This window comes from Glycine soja, chromosome 20 (genome assembly GCF_004193775.1).
Source record: "Glycine soja cultivar W05 chromosome 20, ASM419377v2, whole genome shotgun sequence".
In the NCBI taxonomy this organism is placed as follows: domain Eukaryota; kingdom Viridiplantae; phylum Streptophyta; class Magnoliopsida; order Fabales; family Fabaceae; genus Glycine; species Glycine soja.
Genome location: NC_041021.1, coordinates 46,537,136 through 46,563,072, shown reverse-complemented (window position 1 = coordinate 46,563,072; position 25,937 = coordinate 46,537,136). Strand labels below are relative to the sequence as shown.

General features: G+C 33.4%; 3 protein-coding genes across 3 annotated transcripts; 1 reads left to right on the top strand and 2 right to left on the bottom strand.

Moving 5' to 3' along the window:
- Nucleotides 1-906: 906 nt before the first annotated feature.
- Nucleotides 907-13,500, bottom strand: LOC114403550 (general transcription and DNA repair factor IIH subunit TFB1-1-like). Its single transcript, XM_028366568.1, has 20 exons — nucleotides 13,111-13,500; nucleotides 12,938-13,016; nucleotides 12,764-12,825; nucleotides 12,445-12,505; nucleotides 11,702-11,810; nucleotides 11,084-11,159; nucleotides 10,635-10,730; nucleotides 9,228-9,272; nucleotides 7,249-7,305; nucleotides 6,975-7,130; nucleotides 6,808-6,873; nucleotides 5,973-6,096; nucleotides 4,769-4,825; nucleotides 4,580-4,689; nucleotides 4,045-4,236; nucleotides 3,761-3,874; nucleotides 3,537-3,614; nucleotides 2,166-2,213; nucleotides 1,948-2,016; nucleotides 907-1,409 (listed from the first exon to the last, which is right to left on the bottom strand). The coding sequence occupies exons 1-20, from the start codon at nucleotides 13,189-13,191 to the stop codon at nucleotides 1,326-1,328; spliced, it is 1,764 nt and encodes a 587-aa protein (XP_028222369.1). The 5' UTR covers nucleotides 13,192-13,500; the 3' UTR covers nucleotides 907-1,325.
- A 2,874-nt stretch (nucleotides 13,501-16,374) lies between these two features.
- Nucleotides 16,375-19,448, top strand: LOC114401658 (pentatricopeptide repeat-containing protein At3g23020-like). Its single transcript, XM_028364234.1, has one exon. The coding sequence runs from the start codon at nucleotides 16,565-16,567 to the stop codon at nucleotides 19,028-19,030; it is 2,466 nt and encodes an 821-aa protein (XP_028220035.1). The 5' UTR covers nucleotides 16,375-16,564; the 3' UTR covers nucleotides 19,031-19,448.
- A 1,390-nt stretch (nucleotides 19,449-20,838) lies between these two features.
- LOC114403755 (chaperonin CPN60-2, mitochondrial) lies at nucleotides 20,839-25,417 on the bottom strand. The gene is made up of 18 exons (XM_028366903.1): nucleotides 25,226-25,417; nucleotides 24,918-24,942; nucleotides 24,661-24,792; nucleotides 24,314-24,473; nucleotides 24,044-24,219; nucleotides 23,825-23,920; nucleotides 23,433-23,537; nucleotides 23,201-23,287; nucleotides 23,036-23,125; nucleotides 22,853-22,933; nucleotides 22,696-22,764; nucleotides 22,407-22,484; nucleotides 22,195-22,290; nucleotides 21,990-22,089; nucleotides 21,803-21,906; nucleotides 21,502-21,607; nucleotides 21,311-21,389; nucleotides 20,839-21,228 (listed from the first exon to the last, which is right to left on the bottom strand). Exons 1-18 carry the CDS (start codon nucleotides 25,261-25,263, stop codon nucleotides 21,123-21,125), a joined length of 1,728 nt encoding a protein of 575 aa, XP_028222704.1. The 5' UTR covers nucleotides 25,264-25,417; the 3' UTR covers nucleotides 20,839-21,122.
- Nucleotides 25,418-25,937: the final 520 nt, after the last annotated feature.

Here is a 25,937-nt window from a genome sequence, read left to right as displayed (position 1 = left end):
ACTTATCATGCAAATGAGTGATCAAGTCCCAAACAATAATATTAAGCACATGAAAAGATAATACAAATATAATATTCATAAATAGATAGAAAAATAAATTACATCAAGAATAGTTAACTGTCAAGTTTCCATTGAAGGGGGTTTAGCCAAAAGAGATTAAATCAAACAAGAGGAGAATTTAAACAAGAATTTAAATTGATTAATTAAAGACAAAAGAGATGAGAAAATCCAATATTCTTGTAGAAGGAAAATTCAGAAGATGAAAATGTTGAAAACTTAATCTATCAGAATTACTTTTTGATGTAATGTTAATAATTTTTCTCTATTTATAATTATTCTAATTTATATTTACATCTACTAATACTCTAATTTTGGTCCCCTGAATAAAAGAGCCTAATTTATCTATTTTCTCTCCCAAATTCTTTTACAAAATTAAAATAGTAAATTGCATTAAGAATAAAAATGTACAACAGGCTAAACAAATATCAACCTATCGCTAGTGATGACTTTATTTAGATACAATTTCTCAGTTCTATTAGTAAATAACGTTTCCCAACGCTACCCTTAAAACTTATCATGCAAATAGGTGATCAAGTTCCAAACAATAATATTAAGCACATGAAAATATAATGCAAATATAATATTCATAAATAGATAGAAAGATAAATTACATCAAGAATAGTTAGCTCTATCAAGTTTCCAATAGTTAGCTCTGTCAAGTTTCCAATGAAGGGGGTTTATAGTAAACTCTTATTAAAATATGAACCCTCTACAAGTTTATGCTTATACATATTTATTGAATGCCATTTATGCTTGTTAGCAAGACATAATTCTAGTTGATTTTTTCTAAGAGAAAAAGGGAATTACTATTAGACAATGTAACGTTATCGACATGTCAGTATGCAATACAATAAATATACTAAATTGTATTGCTGTAAGCACAAAGCAGTAAAATTATTTCCGTCTTGAACATGTACAGAGCAATCAATAAAACCATGTTATTCACTTATCCTTCGTTTTGTGTACTGCTAAAGTAAACCAGCAGTGAAGTATTTCGTACAGGGAGACAGGAAAAAGGAGGAGCTGGAAACTTGTGAATTCACTCGTCCTTTGTCTTGGGACAGTGTTAACAAGTAATTCAACGTTACATGCTAACTATCTAGTAAGACTGTTGCTGACTAATTCTCATGGAAATTCATTTTTTTCATCACGATATAGGTATAAATGGCCATTCGGGTTTGTGGTCACGGCAAAATTGATGGAATATACATTCATAAATTGTTATAGTATGATGCTTACAGTGCAGAGAGCAAAACATTCTCCTCCTAAACATAACCGTTAGGCTTCTGTCCTCTTGCATTTCTTTTCCTAATGTCAGCCTCATAGTGTAACAAGGCAGCATTCAGAGCCTGCACCAAAATTTGTCCTTATTTTTTAATCCTTCATAAGATGGAATAAACATCAAGGATATGTTTATTAAAAAGAAAAAGACAACAAACAACAATGGCATGATGGTCGATCCACTAAATTGAACTGAACAAGATGAATGTCACCTTCTCACCAAGTGGCGACAGAGGTCAGAAATCATTTTGTAAAATTATAAACTTTATGAGAACCAAAACAAAGAAAAAAAATTTGAAGGAATAAAATCAAATTTAGCCATATTTTTAAGAACTCTAAGCACATTTAAACCAAAACACAATAAATACTGATCAAATAAACTATAAAAGGTTTATTTCAAAGTAGTTGATTTCATCAAGCAGGAAGTGCTTTGTGTTTGCCAAATCCAAGTGTGAAAAAGAAACAATTCTATTAAACTTGTGAAGACGATAACAGCTTCCATAAAACTTGTACTTTTCTTTTATTTAGGAAGCAGGATATGCAGCAATTTAGGAAGATCACACCCAAAAAAAATGAAACATGGTTAAATGAGTATGTTGAGCTCACCTGCTGCATAGGATGGACAACAAGGGAAACATGGTGTCGCAGGTCTGACTCAGCAGATACCTTTATGTCCTAGGAATCAACAAATAAAAATAGAAACACTATAGTAGTTACTACCTACTACAAATAAAACTAATGCAGGTATCCACAAAATAACATAGTAAAAGCAAACACATTAGTGGAGTGAGGAATACTAGTAGAGGCTTTTGCTAAATGCATACCTCAAGTTTAGAATATATTTGTGATATGGATTCTTTCAGTCTTCGTGTCTGCATTTAATTGATGAGTGAACAAAATATGAGATATAATAAAATGCAATTCGGCATGATTTCTCAATGAATCACTCACTATAAACATATCTACTATTAGATTTCATCTTAAAACCAATTAGCATTAAGTGAAGTGTTGTCCAACAGATATATAAGTTGTAACCCAGAAATTCAGACCATTGATGATGAGGGACTCTCCAACAACCCCCTCCACAGATGCCTGACAGAAGAGGTGATGCCTACCAGAATAGGCGATTCATGAAGAAGTGCTATAGGCTATGATACCATATTAGATTTCATTTTAAAACCAATTGACACTAAGTGAAGTTGTCCAACAGATATATGAGGCAGCGATGTGGGACTTCCCAACATCTACAATATAATGTATGTATGATCCAATTAACAGTTTACCACCAATGGCATATAGAAGGGAAACCCCTCTCAACTCATCCAGGGGCTATCCGGTAATCACCTCTATGTGATTGATAAACTTCAAAAGAAGGAAAAAGAAAGGAAGGTTTGGGGACACATTTGACCCTGTAGACAGTTCTTAGTTCCTACTCCTTCAAATCCATCCAGGCATCAATGAACATCATGAACTCATTTGATGTAGACTACTTATATTGCTTTTTTTATTTGTTATAAAAACATCAAGCTTAAGCCCCTGCTTAACTGCTCAGATATGCGGCTCCTTATATGGTACCAAAGCCTTTCTTTGACCCTTTGAGCAAAATAATTTATGGATTGATGCTTGATAAGTTCCCAAGGTTACAGACATCTTAAAACAAACGGGCTTTTATTGTTAAGTCACATGTTAGAGATGTAAAAAGAATTGTTGGACACGTGATGCAAAAGTGAAGTCTAATGGGATAAATGGTTTATTAACAATTACTTAGCCTGAAACAGTTCATCAAAATGTACTTAGTACATGACATAATATCAAGCCCCATATCATTACCTCTTCTCATATCAAACTAAAAGGTTCTTATTAAAGCCAGCACAACAGTTTATATAAAATCAAGCAAAATTTTGACAAAAACTGGTTTACTGATTAACCTACCATGCAAGCAAATAGAAACTTCTTGCAATGTAAACCATAGCAATATATTATCAGCAAATAGAATATGCTGCTCTTTAAAATAAAACAGCAAGAGATAGAGCGATGGAAGAAAAAAGTGTGATGAAGATCCATGACAAAGACAAATGATAATAATTAAGCAAATCCACATCCCAGACTTATTCTAGTGGTGCAATATTAGATGGGTCATGCATAGTAATCAGCATTGAAAGATCTTATTGAAATCACAAAAGCTCAGCATTTACCTTATTAACAAGGTTCTGTGTTGTAATTGGATATGAAGACCAAAAGTGCCTCAGCAATTCCTGACTGCACACCCAATGCTGGAAAAAAGATGCATGTATGACAAACATAAATACAAAAACTATTGAAAGCCTAACTAAAGCTTGGAAATAAAAGCATATAATCTTGACACACAAATAGATTATCCCCTTCTCAAAGACCTCAGAAACAATTGAGGATGACTCACATCTAGTAGTGTCTCCTTAGTTGTATTGGGCAATATATCAAGGACACTACCTTGAGAACTTCTCCCAAGATGATATTTGGGACTTGAGATATTTTTAGTCAATCCGTTAAGGACCTGGAAAAAAATAAATGGCTTTCATTTTCAAAAGGAGGGAATATTTGTTATTACAAATGAAACATTGTCCAGGCAAACTATTGTGCATTTAACCATATACATTTGTCAATTATAAAATAATTTAGATATATATTTTTTAAATGTAGAATTATGTGATACAAATATATTACCTTAAGAGCAACATCAGGACTAAAGAGAGGATCCCTTAATCCTGTAGTTTTTATTTTAGATATTGATGCCCTCAAAGAGCCATAGGCTTCCTCAGAACCCAAACTGCATTTCATTTGCTCCATTCCAGTTTGAGAATCATCCAAAGTTTTTACAGCATTAGCTTGTTGGAAATCAAAATAGTCACGAGGATCCTGATCAAGAAACAAATATAGAAGTCATAACACTTCATAGATGTTTTATCCCAAAAGACAATTAATTATTATTTAATAAATTTTATATGGGTTTTCTATTGTATTCCCATGAGTAAATGATAAGTCAAAGATAGAAAGTTTTTATTGAAGAATATTTATTATATTGAAAGCACAAAAGTTATTCATGCTTTCTCTTTTATGTAATTTAAGCATTTACAGGGTGTATTTAATACTTTTATACCATGTGCCCACGGGCACACATTTTATAAATCGAGTTATTAACTAGAAATATATCAGTGCTATAATAACCAATGTTCATTTAATTCCCGAGACAAAGTTGGACCTTGATACAGAGTGGTGCATACGGATGATTATCTTGTGCCTGAAGATCATCAATCAGGGTCATCTTAGAAATTCTGTTTTGTCTCTCCTCATCTACAACCCCATCACATTCTGTATAGTGGAATGATATAAGAATTTGCTCCATGTGAATGTAAGGGAAAAGAACAAGAAAAAAGTCAACCACACTAACCCTGTTTTCTCCGAGCAAGAATTTCTGCTACTGTTCTTGGGTGTTCCATCTCCATATCTACATTTATATTTTCAATTCTTTTTTATCAGCAAAAAAGGATTATATTAATGAGGTACCAGAGATACCAACAAAAAACATTACAGAATAAGGTTACTATGTAATTAGAGTCATTGAGACTAAAAATACAGCATAACCAATTAGAATGTGCCAGCAATAACATATAAAAATAAAAACCATCCCCCTAAATTAGCCCCCACAAAGTCCGCGTTGAAGCCCAGTTTTGCTCCTCAATACAGCGCCCCCATAGTGGCCGTGGGGTATGATCCCACACCAAATATCAACCCAAGACCAGGCTTGCAACTTGACCCGCAGATTCTGGAAACTTGAAAATACAGGCTCCAGGGTTTATACTCCATTGTGCAAAGGAGAAAACAAAACCATCACATATTCGTATAACCATGACCATGCCACAAAATTAAATTTTCTGTAGTAACTCCTCCATTGTTGAAAACCTTGTGGTTCCTCATATTTTCAAATTTTACTCATCAGACCAGACCAGACCATATGGGCATAAATAAGTTGCACCTATCCAGATTTGAATGCATTCTATTCTCAAGAGTCTAAATTGATTATGGGAAAATGTCGTTAAAATGTTTCTTACTCTTGGTCAAGGAAACACTTAATGCCAATAAAAATTTTCAACAAAATAAGAACAGAAGATAAGTTTAAGATTCTTAAAAGCTGAGCTTTTCCAGTTTGCACCATGATTCTTCACAACCACAAATTATCCTGCTGAAACCATCAAACTTTTTTAAGAGAAGCAAATAGCAGAGAAGTGATAATACAAGCATGTCTATGTGAGGAAATATCTCTCCCTTCACTTTGCCTATGAGCTCCTTTCCAGAGAAGAAATAATTAAAAGCCAACTTAAATATGGCTACAGGAGTAAAGCAAATTAATCACAAGGTAATAACTTAATTATGATATGCATTATTCAGTCTTTGTCAATCTTACGAATTTACAATCGATGACTTTTGTGTCTGCCAACAGATAAATTTTAGACAAATAAAATATAGTGAAAGTATATTATGATATGGGGAGACATAAAATATAGCCAATATGTTAACAAGATTTAAGAATAAAATTATAAAACAATTATTTCAGGTAAATACACAGAAAAATCAAATTGAAGAGAGGAAATTACCTAAAGTTTTTCCTTCAAGAACAACTGCACCTTGTCTATTAAGATCTTGCAACAATGTTCTCTTATACAAAGAATTTTGGGCTTCAGATATATCCTTGCTACCGTCTCGGAAAATCCCATGATCCTTATCATCAAATAGCATAAAAGGTTAAGATACAGAAATTCAATGCAAATCTAGCACTTCTAACCAACGACATGTACATATATAGAGAGAGAGACACACACATATATAACTCATACAGTTATACAGTTGATAAGATGTCAATGTTGTGAGTGAGATGGGTGTGTGAAGGCATTACCTGGGGTTTCTATGGAGAAAAAAGAAAAATCGAAAAGAGTCAAAACAAACATTTTCTAAATCTTGAAAATTTGAAAATGAAACTATTTAGAAAACATTTTCTCAAACCAAAAGAGCCCTAAAATTACACTAAAATACAGAATGTTTTACTAGAGTAATTTCTGCTATAAAAATTCAAAGCAAAATTGCTTTCCTTCATTGCCCAGACAATAGCAACTTAAATACAAGACAGCCTTAGTAAAATAACAACTTTTTCAAGGAAAAGATATGCCAACTATAGATTTGAATCCTTAATATCAAAATTAAATTAAATAATTTATATAACTATAATCATGCTACCAGAATTGACTTACTTTCAGTTATTGTCTTACCAAAATAGTTAACAAAATGTAACAAGTTACACTATCACTATTTCATGCAAAGAGTAATACAAGTTGCAATTTTACACTATAAAAGGTGAACTTGCATAAAATATGAAAAAACACGCTGTGAAAGAACCTCCTATATGAGATTGAGGAATAGTTTCATTCACCATACAGGAAGATGTGTGTAATCATCTCCTTGGTCTGCTTCCATGTCTAAAGTTGGATCAACCCGTCGAACCTGCAAACAGACATAATGATATAAATGGAATAGAGAATGCAGATAAAAGATCTTCATTGAGAATCGAGATTAAAGAGAAAGAAGACAAAGAAGACAAAGACCTTCTTTCGAGCTTCAATTTCCAATATCTCATCATCTTTCAGAAAAACAGCAAGATCCTCATCTTCAGCAGCCTCAGCAGCTGCTGCAACAGCATTTTTGGTGCTATGGAGATACTCAGCTTTGAAGTATTTATTCCAGAAATCTACCTCATTCATCTTGAATTTGGAGACCATGGGAGAAAAAGAAATAGTTTTAGTAAGCAAAGTGCAAGATTATTTCACACAAATTATTATCAAAGATAAATAATAAATACTTCACTGATTTTCAACATACTTTCCTAGGTACAAAATTCAGGAATGCCTGGTGGACGGCAGGTTTGAGGGCAAAAATCTGGAAAGACAATAATGCAAAGAAAGTAAGAATAAGTTAGATGTTCAATTTTTCCCAAAAATAAGAAATAAATAATAGAAAAAAGAATGAAATAAACAAATATTAATGGACCAAGTTGGATGAAACATTTAATAAAGCAGTCTAATCTCTTAGCATATCAGCGATGGAAGATCCATTTAAACAACCATGAACTGCGCACCAACAAGAGGCCACACAAACAATCCTAATCCAAAAAACAGACGTTTAACTCCAACCAAATGCACTAAAGTACTTCATACTGCCATAAAATCTTAGCCCCTTTATTCTTTCAAAAACAATAAAAAATGTATCAAGAGAAATTGCTCCAAGTTAGAGGCCAACATTCAAAAATGACATTTTCAATAGAAAAGGAAATACTATTAAAGAGGTAGGCATTGGCGAGAAGTTAGATAGAAAAAGCGAGACAGTTAGATTGATCTGATGTGATACAAAATACAAAGCACTAACACTAGTTTATACTAAGAATTGGGTCATGTGATATATTGCAAAATTTATAACCATGAAAGCATCTTCAGCATCAGGCTGTAAAACCTGACAAGACAAGTGCTGGCTCAATCAGCAAGTGTACTGAACACAAGGGTGAAAACACAGGCTGTTGAAGTACCACCAGTTAAAACTTACAATAACCAGAATAGCAATTGTAACAAATAAAAAGTGTAATTAAGGAGAATGCCAAGTGCTTATTTGAGTAATTGGTGCAAATTACTTTAGGGAAAATGTACATTAGAAGAATTATTTTGAAGAAATTACATTTGAAATTACAAGCCCATGACCACTAATGAGATTGAGAAACAACTCAAGGTTGCTTGGTCAATTAGCAAACTAACTGATCCTATAATATATTCTAAAGCACTTTAGAGACATGCCACGATATTCTAACAAAACCACACTAAAGAAACCACACGATGGAAGAAAAAGGAAAAACACACAAGATAAACCACAAACCAGTGCCAACCCATACGATAAAACCAAAAATAGAGCCACCGCAGCTACCAAACACTTAAACGAAAACTTCCTCTGAATAACTTGCACATTAAAACTTAAAGGAAGAGTCTAAATTCTAAACTAAAAGTAAGCTTAAAACAACCCTCCCTTAACATCCAAAAGCCAATGTCAAAATAATTCTTTTGAAGCCATTATTTAATGTGGTGACTAAATCTTGGAATTTCCTTTCCTATCTTCCCATTTAAACTGTATGTCATTGATTGAAAAAAGATCATTCCATAAGATGTAAGGCTCAAAAATTATAATCTCAAATTAAAGGAGTCCAAGTGGCAAGTGCTAGTGTGCTACTATACTTCACCTTAAATATTATCCTTACAAATGATGAAAAAATTCAAAGTTTGCTCAATTCATTGGCATCAACAACTACCAAGTCTTACCCCATTACATTGAAGGAATTTAGGAACCCGTTGGGGCCATAATGAAATCACTGCTTACTTTTCTTAAGTAAAACTATTTTTCATATCACTTCCATCTGATATCAATAAGATGAACCATGTGCATGCACATGAATGCGCAAAGAAACAAACATAAAAAGATGAGAAAACTAAAATATGTGCTACAAATGATTGTATAAAATATAATGCATGTGTAAAGTGACTGAAATGTCATTCAATTAAATATTGTTGTCAACATGCTAAAATTCCAAGCATAAGCTTTTGTCTAAATGGCTATCTATATACCCGCCATCCCTTGTATTGTGCAGTGCACAACAGCCCTTGTGCAAATATCACAATTAGAACCCACCAATGAGCAAATATCACAATAAAAAGCCAATTATGTACCTCAAATTTTAGCGTAATCACTTGTAGCATAGAATCAAATCATTCAAGATTTAGCGAAGTCTAATTAACTAATTTCAGGAAGAGTTGGAAGCATGCCTGATATTTTATCTCTGGCGTCAACTGAAATTTAACCTGGTTTATCTGAAAAAAAAGAATAAGGGAGAACAACTCAGTTAAAATATGCAAGCAATCTGAAGCCAAAAAAAATCCAGAAACCATTAAAAGATACTAGACATGGATTTAAAATTCGCAAACTCTACATAGCTTAATAACAATAAACAAGCCTTATCACATTAGATGGGATTGGCTACATAGATCAAATGATCTTATTGAGCTTTACTAAAATCATTTTATATATGGAAAAGAAATATAGGCATTTTTGGCTACTGTTTTTATATAAAAAAATAAATTTGAATGTACAGATACAGGAAAAATATAGGGCCCATTTACCATTTCTCAAAAACATTGTGAACTCAAAATCCAAAAGTAAATGTTCTGTTCTCAGTTTTTATAAAGAAAGCAGAATAGGGGATTTAAAAAATGTAAAATACGAACAGCTTTTACATGTTTCAATTTTTATTTTGCAAACATTTTCTTTTATGGAGGCAGGTCCATGATTACTGAAGTTCATTAATGGAAATCTCGTAAATAAATCAGAAAATCTAGACCCACTCTCTGCTTCTTATACAAGCTCTTCATGAAAGTCAAATAGCATAATGTTGCATGGCAATGACATCCAGGGCAGCTGCTTGTTTTAGTGATTTACAGCCCATCACTAGAAGTAGTACAGAACTAAGATATGCTTTGTTCTAATTGCAGAAATGCATTTAGCCACAAATATGTTAAATACAAGACAATGAACGTATAAAAACAATATTTGGAAGATTGTGGTTTGTATTAAACAATCAGCATTAGATATGGAAAACTTTGTTATAAATGAAGAGAATGACTTTAACCCCATTAGAAGATAACAAACTGAGCTTCAAAGATAATAAACCAATTTATCTTGTAACATTCAGCCAAAATCTTTGAAGTTTGAAGTGTGCAGGAATGAGGATAATAGACATGATATAGGTTTAGCTCATAAAAACAGAGTTAATATGATCTTCTCTCCCAAAAGAATTTGCTTGTTGTATTAGATCTGAAACAAAATTTCATAATAAATTACCAAAACAAATTTTTGGTTACTTTGTTTTGTAAGTTGTTTCTTGTGAACTGTGTAACAAAATTAACTATATTCATCAGGTTCAATGCCCATTTGTCATAGTATTGTTAAGAATTTAAAAGCTTCAGAAGCTGAATTTTGCACACTATAAGAGAGATGAGTAAGATGTTTTTTATTAACAAAAGAAATTCAATTTCGCATTTGAGGAATTACTGAACTGCAACATACAGACAATTAGTTATACAATGTTCTCATGATGACATCCAACTATGCAGAGACACATCTAAAAGCAATCAAAAAGACAGGGCACCAATGCAGAAGGAGAAGCAGTATCATACCCGTCCATCACTCATAGGCTTTGTGTCAAAGATCAAAGAATTTTTAAAACCAATCTGTTGTTTTAACTTTCTGCTTTCATCTTGATCCAGCATTTTCTGTAAAATATATTTAATATAAAAAGGAATTCATGAAAATGAAGAGAAGAAAAATTCAAGGAAATTGGAGGCTAAGATATCTTCCAAATCAAAACAAAAAGAGTAAACATCAACAGAGCAAAGCTGCATAATGCCTCTAAATATCTATTAGTGAAACACCTTTAAAAGACCATGTCCTTCACACAATATTTTATTTACAAAAATACTTTGCAAGTACTTTAAATGAGTAAATTTCTTTAAACCATCATAATATCAACCAAAAACCTATCATCAGCAACATAGAATGGTCTCACTAGAGTTTAAAATTCAAATGACATTTGCAGACCAGAACAAAATGTTCAGAATATCTTCACCTTCTTTGTAGCCCAAAATTCTGATTCTGTAAGCTTACCACTAGCCACAAGTTCCTTATGAAGCCTCTGCAACTTGCTGCAAAAGTTGAACTTTGGCAAAATCAGTAACATTGAGGGAAGCAAGGAATATCTGAAACTAAGATAACATTAGGATAGATAAAACATAATATTAAAAAATGAGATGTCATACACATACAACAATTTATACAATTTTTTTTGTGTATCTCTCTCCAGCATCCTATCATACATTACATTTCAAATTCAAATTTCTCTCCTTTTTCTCTCCTCTCTTCTTGGTTGTACACTTTGTTATTTGTACTTTGTACAAGTATCATTTCTCTTGATCACTTCTGAGACAAAGTTAACCACCATTAGACATTTCAATAACCTCATTACACTATTAACCATGAGTTTCACAAGTACAAATTAGTAATTGTATACAATCACATTCATTTAGTCTTAGTCACTAGTGAAGTAAAATTAATCATGTTTACACATGGTTAACCATGTGTGACACCATGCGTGATGGGTGGACATTGGGTAGAAAATCCCAGTGGTACATTAATCATTACTCCTTTATTTTAAAGGAATTAAAGTGCATTATCATAAACCAAATACCTATCTTCCTGCAATAGCTTTATCTTCAGTGCCATTTCAGCAGGGCTCAGCTGTTCCTCAGAAATAACTTTTGTAGCTTCTCCAGGCACTTGCTTGTTAAGGGCAACACCTGCTCAAACAGACCACACAGCATAATATGAAAGCATATTCAAAACAACCGAAAATAAAAATATTAAAAATTAAAAATGGCATAAAGAAAGGGAATAAAAGAAAAATCACAATAGTTCGGAACCTCCTCATATTAATTAACTTTATACCATTGTCTTTTTTCAACTCCCAAGTAAGTTGCATTAAAGAAAACAAAAGGGGGAGGGGGCAACTCCCAAGTAAGTTGCATTAAAGAAAACAAAAGGGGGAGGGGGAGAACACACCAAAATTCTAGGAAATAAGTCATCTGGCAATGCATCATTTTCTTCTCCGGCATATGTATAGATGAGGGAAATAAATACACGAAGCAATGCATCTGAAATCATATTTTAATTACATTTTTTACTGGTTTAACATGCTTAATTAATAAAAAAACTATAAAAAAAACTCTTAACTCCGTTACTCTGAGACTTAAGCCTGTGATCAAACAAGTAAACAGCATAGTAGCACCTCATGATAAGCTACAGCCTACAGCATATGACAACTAAAGAATAAAAGAAGACAAAAAGTTAAAGAAGCCCTTAGGATAATATTTTAAACATATAGAAACAACAAAATCATATTTCACACGGCTGCAGTCAAAGTAAGGAACTTACCCACCAATTCCCGGCAAACATGAAGATCTGAAAAAGTTTCTAACTCAAAGATGTAACTTCCCTGGAACATCACATTGTAATACTCATAAATATTCAGATAAAAGGAAGAGACATGAGCATGTTAAGTGTAGTACTACTTGGTGAACCAAAAGCATTGAAAATTCAAATGAGCAGTACTCAATCATAAAGCAATATACATACATACATACATACATACATATATATATATATATATATATATATATATAACACAACACTAAGGCAACATAAATGGCACATCAAATGTAAACAAGAGCCGCAAGAATAAAAATAGAAAAACCTGTGCATGGATAAGATTAAGCCATGCTGGTTTCTTTGATCCCTCTTTAGTGACTTTATGACCTAAAATGTTTCCCATCAGAGCCAAAAAAAATGACACAATCAAAATCATGCATATGCAGTATCAATAAAAATACTCATGCAATTAATAATCAGTTTAAGGACTCATAAGTACCCTGAATAAATCTGAACTCCACATCGAGCTTGGTTTTCGAGGTAGGATCATTCGGCTTGAAAACGAACTTATCTTGAGTCTGCAGAGAGAGAGGAAACAAAATTCAATAAAAGATTCAACTCGGATTTCACGAAAGATTGAATAAACAAACAAAGTGGGAATGCAAATCGCACCAATTTGAGGACGCCGGGGGTGCCAGGGTCTTTGACAGTGGTTTTGTATTTGGCACGCTTCACCACTTGCCGCGACGACATCGTTTTGGAATTTCGATTGCACAAGGAGTTCACATAAACAAAAAGAATCAGAAGCGCGTTCGTGAGAGAGTGGTGTTTGGGAAATAAGGTATAGTCCGCATTGTGACGTGAAATCTTTTAAGAGGGAAGGGTTGAGGAAGAGGATCAAAGTATTAACCGCTTCCGAGTTTCCGAGAATCGCGTCTCCCCCGTCGATGTAAAGAGGAGAGAGAAGAACGGCGCCGTGTAAAGGAGAGAGGAATTATATAATCACGTTGTTGTTCTATTCTGCTTTTCGACACTCCTTTTCTTTTCACAGGTGAGAGAAACTATGATTATGATCCAACGGTGCATTAAGGTATTGTCATCAACTCATACATAATTACATATATAAAAAAAAACTATAAATAGGATGTCGGGATATTCAAATTTATCAAAATCAATTTCAAAATCATTAGGCAAAGTAAAAAATATATTCAAAATAAATAAAAAAGTCTTCCTAACTAATAACAAGTAATGTTAAATATTGGTTAAGAAGTAAAAATAAAAATACTTATTGTGAGAGTCATAGAAAATTATTAAAAAAATCATAAATAATATAATTTTATGTATTTCAATAAAAATATTTATCTTTTTAATTTCTTATTAACGACATTGGATAGCATTTGAAAAAAAAATTATTTTCAGTTTTTTAATTTTTCATCATGATTTTGGATCCCATAATCAATTATGATAATTATGTAAATAATAAATTTGGATCATAATTTTTTAATTACATTAATTAGGATATTTAGTTTTCTAATGTGATATCCAGATATTTCATCTTTTAGTTAAACCACATCTTATTATAATGATATTTTCTCGTAATTTTATAACTTTTAATAAATTTTATATTTTTAAAGCCATGAAAACATGATAATTTATGTTATTTTTTTTAATTAAGTTTTTCATACATGTAATATTGGTCGTTCTTAGATTATTATTTACCATTTATTTTTTTTAATTAAGTATTTGAAAAAAAATTCAGTTTTATTTTACTATTTGTCGTTAGTCATCTTCTATTAAATGATAACGTAAAAGACAGAATGTCACATCATCACACTTTATTATAAACATCTTATTATCACATTCGCACCTTCAATGGTGTGACAATGATATGTCAATGATGCATGATGATGTGACAATGTCACGTCATCACTTGACAAAAGAGAATTAACGACATTTAGTAAAATAAAACTGAAATTTTTTTAGGTAGGTATTTGACAAAAAATAAATTTTTAGGTAATAATATGAAAATACCTATTTTTTAAGTATGAAAAACATATTTAATATATGACATGAAAAACTTATTTAAATGGTGTTTTAAGGTATATGAGCAATGTACACATGTAATATGTTATATCTTTCCTCACTTTTTCTTTTGTGGACCCAAAACATATACATCATTATTTGATCTTGTTGAGTTTTTTTAGCTTTGTCCAGGTATTAAATATATGATCTTAACTCTTTAATTTTACCTTTAATATTATCTTATTAACATTATTAAGGTGGTGACGTGACATTAAAGTGTCCGTGATAAGACGTGATGATGTGACATTCTGTCTGTCACATCATTATTTAACGAAAGATGACTAACAATAAATAATAAAATGAAATTAATTTTTTTTTCAAATACTTGATTAAAAAATAAATATTAAATAGTAATTTAAAAATGACGTGTATTAGAAGTATGTAAAACTTAATTAAACTTTTTTTAAAAGAAATTAATAGCTCGATTAAAAAAACTATATGATCAAAGATCTAACTAAAAAATAATAATTTAGAAGTATTTACAAGTTGTAAGAATATGTTTGGATTGGTGCTAAGGGATGAAATAGAATGAATTTGATTAAAAATGCCATTATATTATGTGAGTAATTTACAATAGAATAAGATAAATATCACATTCCATCATTTGAAAAAAAGGATCGGAACAAATTATAAATTTTCAATTCTCATATCCTTGCTTTAAGAAAATATCCGAAGAAGAAAGTTTAGTGTGAGAAAATGTATATCTTTTATTTCAATTAAAAATATCGTTTTTATCTATTTTTAAATACGAGTATAACAAACAGTTAAAGCGGAAAAAAACACAATAGGATTTTTATTATATCTATACATTATTTTAAAAAACATGTCATTTTTTATAATGACAAATATTTATTTGTTCCTTGTAAAATTAGTAAAGTTTGAATTTAGGTCATATCAAAAAATTTTATTTGTTTTTCATTCTTTTAAAATAAAAATGTATTAATTTTTTTTCGAAATAAAGTTTGATTATATTCAAATTTATGATTTTTAATTTAAATTATAAAATTATATTTTTGGGGGTTAAAAACTAAAATTATAAATTTTAGATCTCCAGCGGGCATTCCCATGTATTCCACGGCAATCACACACACTACTCTAGTAATATAATCAATCAGTCGTAATTCACAGATAGGTATGTATGACAAACACAACACTGAAATACTAGTAATTCCTTTCTCTCTTTCTATTGCAATGGAGTAATGGGGCTGGGAGGCAAAAGGAAAGGAGAACTTGTGAGGCATCATGTAACGCGCCTTTTTTTTTTTTGCTAACTTCAAAAAATGTGTGGGTTAATTGGAAAGGGGATTCTTTTATTTAAATTATTGTTGGTTTGAGTTTGATTTGAATTGGTTATGTGTTGGAGGGTTTGAATCAATGGTCAAAGATCAAGGTTCCTCTGGCTGGAACTGCAACTTTTAATCTAGTTGAATTTACATTTGTGGTTGATCATAAGTATTTTACAATATTCGTTTGACGATTTTGAAAAGGGTGATTCGGATGAGATGAAGCAGAATTCTAGTATGAGGGAATGTTTAATCATGGGAAATTATGGGAAACTGATCTGTGCAAATGCTGAGGGAGTATATTTTGATTCACGTGGAGGAGAATTTCAGTGTGAATGCATTTTTTTTTATTTATTTTTTATTTGTGAGAGTTTTTAGTTATCATCATTGTTTCTAACCAAAAAAAAAAATTATAATTTTAGAGGAACAAAAAATAGATGCAAATTTTTTATAAAGATTAAATCCGAACTTCAATAATTTTACTGAAAAAAACATATTTTAACATTTTCTAATTAATTAAGAATGAAAAAAAAAAAAAAAAAACAGAATCGGCGACAATTACCAAACAGAAAAATCCTAATGGCTCTGAAACAATTTAAAATAAGTTTCACTTTCATCCCACTCCACACAGTCTTCCCTGTAACTGAAAAACCAAAACCCGCAGCAGTTACCAACCTTGGACATTTCATTCTCATGTCGTGTTTTGCCGAGTGACGCTGAAGTAACCAAACACTGAGGTATCCTTCTTTCTGTTCGTAGAAATGTTCGTGAAGCTGCAACTCTTGTACACCCACGCACCCCTCCTCGCAAACGCAAACGCGTTTCTTCTGCCAGAGAAAACCGAACAAGTTACCCCCAATGGCAGAAAGCAAAGAGTCCCTCTTCATAACGGCGCCGTTAAACAAGAGACCCATTCGAAGAAACGCCGTCCGGAGAAGAATCCCGAAGAGTGTGTTCCTAGAAAGACCAAACCGGAGAAGTCGCACACCAAGTGTTCGATGAAACGCGTCTCTTATGGTGGATGCATTACCGCCATTCTAGAAGCATTGGATGTAGTTCTCGACGTGGATGAGGCTCTTGGGCCGTGGGAGGACAGGCTTAGCAACAAGGAGAGGAGCATCATTTTGAAGGAGCAGCTGAGGTGGGACAGAGCTTTGGAGATTTTCGAGTGGTTCAACAAAAAGGGTCATGAATTGAATGTGATTCATTACAACATCATGCTGAGGAGCCTCGGCAGAGCACGCCAGTGGAGACGCGTGGAGAGCTTGTGGAATGAGATGAATGCCAGAGGCATTGCTGCCACCTGTTCCACTTATGGAACTTTGATTGATGTTTATAGCAAAGGAGGGCGCAGAGACGATGCTCTTTCTTGGCTTAACATGATGTTGGGACAAGGGGTGCAGCCTGATGAGGTCACTATGGTGATTGTGGTTCAGTTGTACAAGAAAGCAGGAGAGTTTCAGAAAGGTGAGGAGTTTTTCAGAAAGTGGTCATCTGGTAAACCTTTGAGGAGCAAAAGCAAACCTTTGAGGAGCAATGATAATGTGGTGGCTTCTCCAGAATTGGATGAGAGGGTGGCATGCGCTAATGCTTCTTTTGGCTCGCATACTTATAACACCTTGATCGATACATATGGAAAGGCTGGTCAACTTAAAGAGGCATCTCAGACTTTTGTGGAGATGCTTAAACAAGGCGTGGCGCCGACCACAGTGACGTTTAATACGATGATTAACATTTGTGGAAACCATGGACGATTAGAGGAAGTGAGTTTGCTTGTCCGGAAAATGGAAGAACTTCGATGCTCGCCGAACACAAGGACATATAATATTCTAATCTCTCTTCATGCTAAGCATGATGATATAGGTATGGCAACAAAGTATTTTGAAACAATGAAGGAGGCCTGCCTCGAGCCTGATCTTGTAAGTTACCGTACTCTTTTGTATGCATACTCGATAAGGAAAATGATTCGTGAAGCAGAAGAGCTTGTAAAGGAGATGGATAAGAGGAGACTTGAAATTGATCAATATACCCAGTCTGCTTTGACTAGGATGTACATAGAAGCAGGAATGCTTGATCGGTCCTTGTTATGGTTTCTGAGGTTTCATGTAGCTGGCAATATGACATCCGAGTGCTATGCTGCCAATATTGATGCATATGGGGAGCACGGGCATACATTGGAAGCTGAGAAAGTCTTCATTTGGTGCCAAAAACAGAAGAATCTCAGCGTCCTTGAGTTCAATGTGATGATTAAAGCATATGGCATAGGGAAATGCTATGAGAAGGCATGTCAATTGTTTGATAGTATGGAGAAACATGGCGTAGTTGCAGACAGATGCAGCTATACTTCTCTCATACACATTTTGGCCAGTGCTGACCAGCCACATATTGCCAAACCTTATCTGAAAAAAATGCAGGAGGCAGGATTAGTAAGTGATTGCATCCCATACTGTGCTGTGATTTCCAGCTTTGCAAAATTAGGCCAATTGGAAATGACTGAAGATATATACAGGGAAATGATTAGGCATGGTGTGCAGCCTGATGTTATAGTTCACGGCATATTGATCAATGTTTTCTCTGATGCTGGAAGAGTTAAAGAAGCCATCGGTTATGTTGATGAAATGAAGAAAGCTGGCTTGCCAGGGAATACAGTTATATATAATTCATTGATCAAGTTGTATGCAAAAATTGACAACCTGGAAAAAGCAAAAGAAGCATACAAGTTGCTTCAATTGTCAGATGAAGGTCCTGGTGTATACTCTTCAAATTGTATGATTGATCTTTATGTTAAGAGGTCCATGGTTGATCAAGCAAAAGAGATATTTGAGACCTTAAAGAAAAATGGAGCTGCAAATGAATTTACATTTGCAATGATGCTATGCTTGTATAAGAAAATTGAGAGGTTTGATGAAGCCATTCAAATTGCAAAGCAGATAAGAAAATTGGGACCCTTGACAGATTTAAGTTATAACAATGTGCTTGACCTGTATGCTATTGCTGGGAGACCCAAGGAAGCAATAGAGACTTTTAAGGAAATGGTAAGAGCTTCCATTCAAGTTAATGATTGTAGTCTTAGATCACTTGGAAATCTTTTGTTGAGATATGGAGTATCAAGGCTGGCTGTTCACAAATTAGAAGCATTAGTGAAAAAGGATGCTTCCAATGGTTTGCAGGCATGGATGTCAGCACTCGCAAGTGTGCTTGAAGTAGATGATTATGATCATGACTAGATATATCCTTTGCAATCAAGAATGCAAAGCTCAGTTGATTGTTTAAATGGCATGAGAATGGCACCAGGTTAACAACTTGACAGCATGCCAGTTGCAACCAGTCTTTCACCAATTCAAATTTCCAACAGCATTGGGTTGAAGTTGTGAGAATAGACAAACACCTTTTGAACGTGATCTATTCTGCATGTATAAACCTTGCAAGATGACTGTGTACTGAGGTATGAGGATCACCAAAAGGAATTCTGAAGCCCTGAGACTTTGAATCGATGACAGCGAGACAGAACCCAAGCACAAATCTTTTAAAATTGTTTGGACCAAAGTGTAAAATTGAAAGATAAAAGTGTACTTCATGAAACCCTATGTTGTATAAATTTTTCTGTATTTAAATGTAAATTTAAATTTCCTTTTTCAGACTGAAACTGCGCTCAGATTGACTAAACCATGTTTTGCTAAATCATAGTCATATCCCTCTTTTTGAACTATGATTAATGGTGCATTCAACTCTACTTTGTGCTGTCAAAAAATAAAAAAAACTCTAACACTAATTTGTGGAAATAGAAAGAAAGTGGAGGAGAGAGAATCATTTTAATTGTTTTATGCATAAAATTAAAGCATATAAAGCTGGTGGTCGAATATTAATTTTAAAACACTTTATTTATCTATATTAAGTATGATGTGCACAGCTCTTTGTTTTGATCTTACAAAATATCATTTGTTTTTAAAGAGAGCACAGGGAATTCGAAATGTGTTTATAATATTGATTAAAATATGGTTTTTCCCCTGTAAATATACCAAAGTTAAATTTTAATCCTCTGAAAATTTTTTGTTTGTTTTTTCGTTTTCCCAATCTTATAATGTATCATTTTTTTTTTTCCTTTCTCTTTCTCCACACTCAGTTCTTCTCCCACACCTCACACCTCCGACACCACCAACAAATGACAGAACTATTGGATCTCCGAATAGCACACATATGCTCTTCCCCAAGAATGGAATCAACACCCCAACACCAAACCCGATCACTACCCTTCAAAATTTCGCAAGAGAAACCCGACCTAGATGGGCGATTCGAACGCGTCGTTGGTTCTCCAACACGACGTAGTTCCAGCATGTTTTTTTTTTTTGCTGCAGCAATCACTTTAATTTGTTTCTTTCTTATATTGTTAACATTGGTTGTGAAGTTTATTTATTGGATCTGGATTGATTTGAGTTTGTTGTGAGTTTATTGATCTGGATTGATTTTAGGAAAAAGGGATTCAATTTGTTCATTTTGGGTTTTGCGAATTAGGTTTTGGAATCTGACTCTTGTATTTTTTAATTTTTTCTGTAATTTGTAATAGTTTTTAATCATCACAAATTATATTTTTAAATTTTTTTTTCACAATGTGTAAACTATGATTAACGTCATAATTTGCATTTAATTTTTTTTTTTATAAAAAAACAACTCGCGTAAATTCAATTGCAATAGGATCAAACATATTATAATTTTATAAGAAAAAAATACATAAAAAATTATCAAAGGAAAAAAAACATTTTAATCTATAATATTTTATCAAAGAGATCCTATATAAAAGATCATAGTTGACCAAAAGGTTTTTTGTCAAGTGAATTTTTCTTTGAAAAGAAATAAAAACATCCACTTTTGAAGCTCAATAAATTTATATCGGAACACATTTAACTAATCTTTTTTATGAATATTTTGATTGTTCAATTTAAAACATCTTGTAGTTAATCTTGCAATATTAACTTAGAAAGCTCTCTATCTAACCTTTGCATAAAAAAGTTTACAATGTTAAAAAAGGAACATGTTCAATCAGTTGAAATTATTAAGGGGCCGTCTTTCAATTGACAACTACAGAATGGAACAATGTTTAATAATTTGGAATCTGAAAATTGTTTTTGTTTCAGACGTTCCTTAATGTCATTGCAACAACAACCACAAATTTCCCTCCCTAGATCTCTTATCTCTCACTATGATTACATTGATGCCTTCTGTCAATAAATAAGAAAGAAAAAAAAGGCAAAATAGTGGTGAAACACCACCCCAATCTACGTCCAATTAAAGGAAGCAAGGTTGATCAGGGAAAATAGCCCCTTAATAATCCATGCCACCTATGCCACCACCCATGGCAGGAACATCTTTATCGTCCTTCGGGAGTTCAGACACAACAGCTTCAGTTGTTGTCATCAAAGATGACACACTGCAAATGAAAAATATTGATAAGCAAAGCTACATAAAACAAACCAAAATACATCAATATCAAACATTTTCAAACATCTCACCTGGCTGCATCAACCAAGGCGGTCCTAATAACCTTCAATGGATCAATAATTCCAGTTTTAACCATATCAACATATTCACCTAATCACGGAGCAGGAAGAAAAAATTGACAGCAGAATCAGTAACAATGAAATGGCTATATCTTTTGACAGAAGTAAGCACAACAGTGAAAAGGCAAACAAAGAACCCTTACCTTTGGCTGCATCATATCCAAGATCAGGATCATTCTGTTCCAATAGTTTGCCAACAACAACAGCACCCTCAACTCCTGCATTTGAAGCAATTGTGTGCACAGGAGTCTGCATTTTTTGTCAGAACAGGTAGTAAGGGTTGGTTAAACCATACATCTTAGAGGCAAGTAAAGCTCAAAATATTGCAGAATGAGGCCTGAAGTGAATAAGGGAGGAGACAGAAACTATCTGTGGAGTAGTGCCCTACCAGAAACAATGCTATGGAAGATCTAAAATGAAAATCAGCAAAAGAAAAACACTAACCTTCAAAGCATTTTGGATGATCTGGACACCTATCTTTTGATCAAAGTTGGCAGTTTGAAGCTTATCCAACTCACTCGATGCATAAAGAAGAGCAACACCACCACCTGCGCAAAGCACAACACATCAAATTTGATTGAACGACGTAGAATTAGAACTCAGCATACAACTGCAAGTGCTAATAATCTACCAGGTACTATGCCCTCCTCTACAGCTGCCTTGGTTGCATTTAAGGCATCTGTCACTCTATCCTTCTTCTCACCAACTTCAGCCTCACTGGCTCCTCCAATCTGCAAAAGTGAGGTTTCAGATGTTAGTTTTATCATGACAAAACCATAGGATGAAGTGCCAGATAAAATCCTAATAGCAAGCAAGGTAAACTCAAATAAACAAACCTTCAGTACTGCAACACCCCCAGAAAGCTTGGCTAATCTTTCCTGTAACTTTTCCTTGTCATAATCTGAAGTGCTATTTTCAATTGCTGATCTAATCTGTTTGTTAAAATTCATCACAAGAAACAAGTCAAAAACATCAATAAGTATCAGTACATGAAGACAGAATACACCAACAATGGTAGAATAAAAAATAATGTAAGATTCAAACAGACCTGCTCACATCTTTCCTCAATTGCTTTCTTATCACCAGCTCCATCAAGGATGACAGTGTCATCTTTAGAAATTGTTATCTAAAACATAAAGAACCTTATTTAGTATGGGCAAAGAATAGTGAAATTTAATGAAACTTTTTTTTAAAGCTTAAACACAAGCAGTTGCTCCAGGAGAAAAGTCAGCATCCTCTACCAAAAATATGAAATGAACATTGAAAAAGAAAAGGTACTAAAGCTCTATCTGTGATTTCAAATTCAAATGCTACAACAAATTAAGCTAAATGGTTACCTTCTTGCAAGAGCCAAATAAGTCCAGGTCTACTTTTTCAAGATTCAAACCAAGCTCTTCGGTGATAAGCTAGATAAATAGAGAAAATGTATCATTCACAAGTTTGTAAGATGGAATAATTTAATACTGTAGTAACCTCAGCAAACAGAAAACTTACTTGACCTCCTGTAAGAACAGCAAGATCCTGGAGACCAGATTTACGGTTTTCACCAAAACCAGGAGCTTTGATGGCACATACCTGAAGGAATGCAGCAAATACCACATCAAGTTAGCAAAACCGACAATCCAAAAATTTAATGCACCGAGCTAAAAAGTAAGACTATAGATAGGCAAAACCAACCTTGATTCCAGCACGAAGTTTATTTAGAATAAGAGTTGCAAGGGCATCACTTTCCACATCCTCGGCGACAATCAATAAAGATCTTTGTCTCTGGCAATAAAGAAGTGTTAGCCAATACCAATATTTAAGAAGTCAATGGAAAATGAAGTGAATGACATTGCTCACCTTCAAAGCTAACTCTAATACTTTAACGATAGCATTTATGCTTGAGATTTTCTTTTCATGGATTATAATGAGAGGATCCTCAAGTTCCTGTTGGCACAAAGACAGTACATGGTTACACATAACATATCAGAAACAACAATAAAAAGGACTCATGATCAAGGTAAATTCCAGATAGTATTATCCAGAAAGATTTCTAATGCTGTGAAGTAGGAGATATAAAGTGAGATCATACACATTTCTGGTTCTTCTGGTTTGTTATGAAATATGGAGAAATGTATCCCCTGTCGAGCTTCATTCCTTCAACGACTTCCAACTCATTGTACAATGTCTTGCCATCCTGAAACAGTTTATAAATGTTAGGCCCTAAGCATATCCATATCAAAAAATGCATGGCATAATTCAAACCATGGACCCCTTTGGAGGAGGCAACGAGGATGAATGGAGAAGGCTTAATATGGATGGCTGAAATGGAATTTAGAATCATAAAGGGGAACATCAACCGTACATTATAAGGAGATAAAAAAATTACAAAAAAATAAAAGAAAAAACAGTCCCCAGGCCGTGGAAAAAATTGTAAAACCAAAATAAAATATTTTTTTACAAGATGAACATACAATAACTTACTGAGATTGTGATGACACCCTCTTTGCCAACTTTCTCCATAGCTTTTGCAATTAACTCACCAATTTCCCTCTCCCCATTGGCAGATATTGTTCCAACCTATCACCATATTTATAAATTGCAATGTTTTGTCAATACTCTCACAGTTCAAAATCCTTCTTGTTGTTTTCAATCTCCCACAATGCAAGTAGTGGCTCCAATAAAAAAGAAAGATACACAAACCTGGGCAATTTCTTCAGAAGTGCTAATCATACGTGCTCTGCTTTTCAGATTTGTCACCACAGCATCAACAGCCATATTTATACCTCGTCTCAGGTCCATCGCATTCATTCCAGCTGCAACTGATTTACATCCTTCCGTAAATATTGCTTTAGTAAGAATTGTAGCACAAGTGGTTCCTGCCAAATTAGATTGTACCCTCATTATTAATAACAAAGTAGCCAATGCTGAAGATTTAATAAAGTATAATCCAGTATGGATATAATAGCTTACCATCACCAGCCACGTCATTAGTAGCATTAGCAACCTGCTTTACAAGACTGGCACCGATATTCTTGACTTTGTCCTTGAATTCAATGCTCTTAGCAACGGTTACTCCATCTTTCGTCACTTTAGGTGCTCCAAAACTTTGCTCAATAACCACATTACGCCCCTAAAAAAACACAAGTTTAACAAAACAATCGTGATCAACACCAACTAAAATGCCGGGACTAGGATTGAAATATCAATCCTAGATCCAAAAGACATGCTCTACCCTTAGAAAACCGAATAAATAAATGATTGAATAAAAACACAGGTACAACTTTTGCCAAGAAACTATCAGGCATAAGCTTGGTTACCTTAGGGCCCATTGTTACTTTAACGGCATCAGCGAGCTCTTCGACACCCTTAAGCATCAGAGCCCGAGCCTCCACACCAAACTTAATGTCTTTGGCCGCATAATTCCTGTTCCAAGTGACCCTACTTCCAATCTATGCAACGTAAAAAACAGTCATCATCATCATCATCATCATTAAAAAACAGAGATTACAAGTAAAAGAGATCTCATTAGTCTCCCAACAATTAAAAAAATGCCATCAAAAGAATGGTATTTCACCTGTTGAGTGCTGCTCCTGGCAATTCTGCAATCAAAATAACAAAAATTTAGTCATAAGCATTGAAGACAATGAGATATTCCAGCATAAAGCACCACAAATAAGCAATCAATATGACCGGATCTATCTCAGATACAACACCCAAAACCCGAAAAGAAAAAGTTACAGTTTTGATCCATTCTGGGGGATTTTTCAGCGACCCAGAAGAGAAATTGCGGAAAATAGAAAGAAAAAACAAAAAAGGAAGCAAGCTGGAGGGAGTAGAAGAATAATTGAAAAGGAAGAACACTGGCATTGGAGAGTTACTTACCTAGCTTTGGAGGCGAGGGAGGTTGCAAAGCGGTACATGATGTGAGGAACTGAGAAAACACTCAAGAAGAAGTTGTTGCAGACTGCAAAGACAGGCTAATGCGGAGGGGAAACGCTTCACGCTTCCTTTTCAAGGGCAAGGGAAGTGAAGGGAAGGCTCTAGAACAAGCAGCTTCTAGGGTTTAGGGTTTTGTGTTCCAAACTCCATGGGTTTTTTATTTATTTATTTATTTTATTATTTCCGGTTGAGGATTGAGGTTTCTATCTTCCCAACCAACACTTGTTTTTGAATTTTTTATTTTTTACATTGTGTTGTTTTATGGTATTTCAATATATCAAATATCGTTTTTTAATTCTTAAAAAAATTATTATAACTAATCATATTTTTTTTTATAAAAAAAGCCTTGCATGATTAATTAATAAAATCAGCATTTAATAGTACTTGCTAAATGCTAATTTACACTCATGTAAAATTTGAGAAAGACAAACATGACCTATTTTGATGACTATGTTAATTTAAAAGATATTTATTAAGAATTTTAAATCATGTTAATTATACTATTTTTAACGATTGGCATTATTGTTACATGTGACTATTTCAAAGAAATATAAAGAGATATTAAGATAAAAAATAATTTATGAATAAAAAAAATGAGGTTATCCACTCTTGTTTTTATAAAAAATTGGCTTAAAAACAATCTTAATTCCTATGT